The 5,412-nt window shown below is 60.4% G+C and overlaps 1 protein-coding gene across 1 annotated transcript in view; it reads left to right on the top strand.

Annotated features, from left to right (window-relative positions):
• SAMM50 (SAMM50 sorting and assembly machinery component) overlaps positions 1–5,412 on the top strand; it is a 28,320-nt gene that overhangs the window by 10,849 nt on the left and 12,059 nt on the right. The window contains exons 8-10 of the mRNA XM_023524840.1: positions 1,950–2,078; positions 2,599–2,670; positions 3,444–3,530. Of these exons, the coding sequence (XP_023380608.1) occupies positions 1,950–2,078; positions 2,599–2,670; positions 3,444–3,530 (288 nt within the window). The remainder of the gene's footprint in view (positions 1–1,949; positions 2,079–2,598; positions 2,671–3,443; positions 3,531–5,412) is intronic.

Raw genomic sequence — 5,412 nt, forward strand, 5'->3', positions numbered from 1 at the left:
CCTGACTTCCTGCGACACCATCTGTTTGTCCTTCCTTGTGTGCTAAAGCCGACAGCTTCTGATGCCCAGCAGAGGTGTTTCAGGCTCCCGAAAGCTTTCATCGTTAGCCTACACCTCAGGTGACTTCTAGCGGGATCTGACCCAGTGCAGCAAATGGAATAACTGTCATTCGGCCACTTTGGCTTCATGGCGACCCTGCTCTTTTTCCCTTCACACGTCTCTGTTCCTCTCCGTGAGCTGGTCAGAAATGCCGGTTCAGGGGCCCTGCTGCCCTTCCGAGTCAGCAGCTCTGGGAACGGGGCCCAGGAAATGGTTTTAGCTCCTACCCGCAGCCCTTGGACCGATTCTGGTCCTAGAAGCCTGTCGAAGCCTTGTCGTCACTGCCTGGGCTTGATGTGGCACCTGCGGGCACAGCGGCCGCTCACACTCCTCATCCCTGCAGACCAGGGTCAGGGGAGGTGAGCACTGACGCAGGCCACGTGGACACGGCTGAGGACGGAGCCGGGAGCCGTTCGCTTCACTCTCCATTCTCCACGTGGCCGCCTTTCCTGGTCCGAAGAGAGTAGCTCTCAGGCACCTTTCTGCCCCTAGTGGAGATGCAGAAGGGGACACCGTGGCGGACACTGCTCTCTCCAGCCCCCATCCTCCAGCAGGTTTCCAGGAGCCATCAGTATGGCCATCTGTCGGGGGGGTGTCCCCTTTTATCTCTTTTTCCTAAGCCTTTTTGAAAGAGCAGCTTCTTGGGTGGTAGGAACGCCTGTGCATCCACGTGGAGTGGAGGTGGAGGCGTGCGGTGTTGGGGCCACCCCGGGAGGTCCCTGCTGGAGGGGAGAGGACAGCAGAGCCACCGAGTGCTCGAGGCTGGCAGCCCTGAAGTCGAGAGCTGAGTCCCTGGAGGAGAGGACCGTATCCTCCTGATTTGTGTCTTCGGTGCCGACACAAAGCCAGGGCTCACTATGCACACAAAAAGGTGCCACCTGGCCCCTGCCTCATCTTCCTGACCGTGACTCCAGGGTCGTGAGATGCGTGTCCTCTGAGTCAGCGTTTCTCTTGGGAGGAGCTACCTCGTAAGGGAGGAGCCGGTGCACGGCGGCTCTGCGTCTTCCTTGGGCATCTGGGAACGAGCTGCCCCAGGTGGCCCCACGCGAGCGAGGCTGCCCCCTTCCCCCCCATGCTCTGCTTCCCCAGTGCATGGCTCGGTGCCTTATGGGAGTTTGATAAGTAAGTGTGTTGAAGTGGGTGCCCCCAAATTCTCACCCTGAGACCTGGATGGGGGCCCGAGAGCTACAGCGGCTGCCGGGCGTGGGCCTCAGGCTGGGGAGTGTGAAGTGACCTGGCTTCTTTGTAAGAGTGGCATCATCATTGTCCTTCCCGAGGCCAACAGTGAACCTCGTTCACTGTTCAAAACAGTGTGGGCGTGTCTTGGAGGTGGACCATCTAGCACAGGCTGTGCTGGCTTTGGGGAGGGGCCAAGCTGAGAGGCAGGTCCCATGGGCCTGGACCCCAGAGTTCACTGGCTCAGGCCCCCGGCTGCAGGAAGGGGGCTCTTCACTCACCTCGCCCCTCCCTGGGGCTGATGTGGGGCATCACAGTCGCCTGGCCTGGCTTCAGATAAGGGGCTGGGAGGGCCGGGGTTGGGGGTGTGCTAGGTGGTCTTTGGGTGGAGAGGAAACCTGTCATTTACAAAGTGGGTGCAGCCTTCAGGCAAGCAACCCCTCCCCGCACCCAGAGCACAGTCCGGCCACTGTGCGGAGTGGCGCCCCCTTCCGTCACAGTGCGCTCGCCTCCCGCCTTCCGTCCCTCCCTCCCCCTTCTTTCCCTCCCTCCTGCCTGCCCTTAAAAAGCAGTAGCTGTTAGTGACTTAACGAGCCCTCCGTCTGAGGCCCGGCTTGGGACGGCCTGCCTTCGTCCAGCACCCAAAGTTTGTCGTTCCCCGTGTGTGCTTGCAGTTTCCCGTTTGGAGGACCAGCCACACCGTCAAGTGGGAGGGCGTGTGGCGGGAGCTGGGCTGCCTCGCCCGGACAGCGTCCTTCGCCGTCCGAAAAGAAAGCGGCCACTCGCTGAAATCGTCTCTTTCGGTGAGGACCTTTCTTGCTCGGGGGAGCATTGAGGTGTTTCGCTGCAGCCATGCTGTACGTTGGGAAACCAGCCTGGTTTCACCAGCAGCGGGACAGATCGAGAAGTGCCACAGATTGGGTCACTTGGTCACTGACCAGCGCTGCCTGGTCATTTTGTGAATTTAGGAACACCACCTCGTGCCCTTTTCCCTAAATAACATTGGTGGTCCTGGGGAGAGGGGTATTAACAGCTGACGGTGGGGTTTTAGTCACCGCTGGCTGCGCTGACTCCGGCCAGGGCGTGGAGGGAACCCAGTGACGGGTCGTGACCTCCCACCTCACGAACAGGGATCGTTGGTCCCGGCCTCTCAGTTCCCTTGGACGTCACACGGTGACAGTGCGACCCCCCTCGCAGGGCGAGGTGGCGGGAGGGTAGCGGCGCCACCCTCAGCATGGGGCCCAGCGTGCCGTTGGCACTCCGTGAGCGCTGGGCGTCTCACGGACCTGTCTGAAGTGAAAACACCCAGCACGTGTCTTGCAGCATGCCATGGTCATCGACTCTCGGAACTCCTCCATCCTTCCCAGGCGGGGCGCGCTGCTCAAAGTCAACCAGGTAGGCGTCCTCGCCCCCGACCTCTGCCCCCCGTGGCCGGGTGGGGCACGCAGAACACTCACATCTTCAACACCGAACGTATTCCTTTAATTGCAGAAGCCGTTCTAGAATGGCTTGCGAGGGTGGCCGTCCACGCTGGGTTCCTCCGCTGGAACCGCCCCTGTGGCGCAGTCTTCTGCCTCACACCGTGTGGAGCGGGGGAAGGTTCTGGGCTCCTCGATGGTGCCTCTGAGCAGTCCCGGGGGAAAGTGATGTGGCGGGGTGCGCCCCCAGCAAAGAGCACCGCAGCCCAAGGCTGTGACCCGCTGGTCTGCCGGGGCCGGGCGGGCGGTGCCGGGAGGGCAGGGGAGCCGGCCGCCAGGCTGCGTGGGGCACCGGCGCCCCGCGTGTGGGGCCTTCGCTTTCAGAGGGGCAGCTGGAAACCAGCTCGAAACTTGCTGTGAAGTGTGCCAGAGGGCAAAAGGTTGGCTAGTTTTTTCCCAAACACTGATAAGGCCATACGAGCCATATCCGTGGCAAGCTCTATAATAAATGTTCACGTTGCCAGCGCTTTCTCTGACATGCAGGACCCTTACACTCTAGCCATCCAGTGTGTTTGGTGATTCTGTGTCAGTCCCCCGGTACCATCTAGAATGAGCGGGGTACAGCTTCCAGGAGGCAGAAGTGGTCTGTCGCCTTTCTAAAGATACCAAACAGCAAAATTAAATGGCAACTGCACTGGCATCACTTAGTAAGCTGTCTGCTCCGTTCTGACGGGGGGTTCTTCCCCGCAGGAGCTGGCAGGCTACACCGGAGGCGACGTGAGCTTCATAAAAGAAGATTTTGAGCTTCAGTTGAATAAACAACTCGTATTTGATTCAGTGAGTATCTAGCCAGAAAGTTGTCACCTGCATTTATATCCCTCGTTCCTGGCGCCTGAGGTCCCGAGCACCTGAAGCCCTGGAGTGGGTGCCTAGCACATTCGCGCTGGAAACCCAAGTGCTGTTCTAGCCCTAGCCAGGCGGGAGGGCTCTCTGGGGGAGGTGGTCTCTGCTCCCTTCAGAAGGGATCTGTCAGTCGTTTTATACCCGTTCACCGTCCGGGGCTGTCAGGGCACTGTAGCTGGAGGCCCCGTCCTCTCCCCACAAGGTCACGTCCGTTGAAACTCGGTGTCTTCATCTTAGTTAGCCGGGTCTGCAGGGCTTTGGGTGCTTCCAGGAATTTGGCTGTTTGTCCAGTTTGGTTTAGTTTCCGCCAACTCACTCGGGAGTGAGGAGTAAGTGACCGGACTCTGCCCGAGGCAGAGGAGACCCCGGCTCGTCGCCCGTCTCCTCGGTGCCCAGGCGACGGGGACAGCTGTCCACCCCGCTGCTGGTGCCTGTGCCCGTAGCTTCCTTAAAGCGTGGAGCCAAGGACTGAGTTTTAGTGAAATGGCACACGCGTCTGTTTCTAGAACGCTTATTCTGAGGTCACTTGTCACCGGTGGCTCCCGGTCAGTCCTGGGCTCAGTTTGGTTCCTGCCTTTCCGCTGCCGCCGCTCTCCCAGAAGCCCCTCTGTTGTCCAGTTCAGCGAGCTCGTTCAGCCCCCTCCCCGCACTCTCCGTGGCCCTGGACGCTGTCCTCACTGGCCTCCGTCGTGACCGCTTGCACGCTTCACTTGTCCTCGGCCCTTCCACGGCATGCTGCACTCCGCCTCCTGAATGTGTCCCCGCGGATCCTTGTGGAGACGTCCTGCTGCCTGTCCCCCCTGAGGGGTTCGCGCACCCGCTGGTGGCAGCTGCCGTCTCTGCTCCGGCCCCTGGAGACTGAATGTCTCGGCTCTGTTCTGTGGGCACTTCAAGCTCAACATGTCGGAAACCATTGCTCCTGGAGTCTGTGCCCTGCCCCTGAGCTCCGGACCCCGCTGACTTGCACAACTGCCCTTGATCTCTGAGTCCTCACTCTCGAAGCCCCCGAGCACCAGGTTTTGTCTTCTCTGTCTCCATCGTGTCACTCGTGTCTCTGCTACTCTATCGTGGCAGTGATGTCACTTCCGGATGAATCTCTGCTCCTCCTCTCCCCAGCCCAGGCTTCCCCTTCTCCCCGCAGACGTGCCGGCCTTTCCGAAACGCAGACCTTCCGAGCTCGCGCTCCTGCGTGCAGTTCGTGCTCCCGGCACAGTGCACGCAGCCTCTGATCTCGTCTCTGTCCCTTCTCCCTGTGCGGCTCTGCCGACTGCTGCTGCTTTCCCAGAAGGGCCGGGCTCCCTCTTACTTCCGGGCACTTGTTCTGCGTCCTCTGCCTTTATTCAGGGGTTCACTGGCCTCTCGTCCTCTGCCTTTATGACTCTGGCACAGGCGTGTCTCCTGCAGGCTGCCTACGACCTCCGGGACCGGGTGGGGCTTCCCCACTGCGCTCATGATTCCTGTGCTTATCTTGGGGGTCTCACCCATCACCCGCCCGCTCACCACTCACCCAGCCACCCACCCATCCATCTCACGTATATACCACTGCCTGGCACTGTCTGGGCACTACACGTGCCTCAGTAAGTAAAACACCGCTCCTACTCTGTTTAGTGAAGGGAGGCCCACAGTGAACACCTGCATATGTCATTGAGCAGGCGAGGCGGCGATCCTTTCTAACGAGAAAGCAGTAAAGGAATAGAAGTGGCCCGCAGGGGGTGCTGTCCTCCTTGAGATGACGTGGGGTGTCTTCCATGAGACACCAACTGCACACAGCCCGGTGCTCTGGGCAGGAGCACCAGCCTGTTCCCCACAAGTGGGA

Source organism: Pteropus vampyrus, unplaced genomic scaffold, assembly GCF_000151845.1.
Source record: "Pteropus vampyrus isolate Shadow unplaced genomic scaffold, Pvam_2.0 Scaffold499, whole genome shotgun sequence".
In the NCBI taxonomy this organism is placed as follows: Eukaryota; Metazoa; Chordata; class Mammalia; order Chiroptera; family Pteropodidae; genus Pteropus; species Pteropus vampyrus.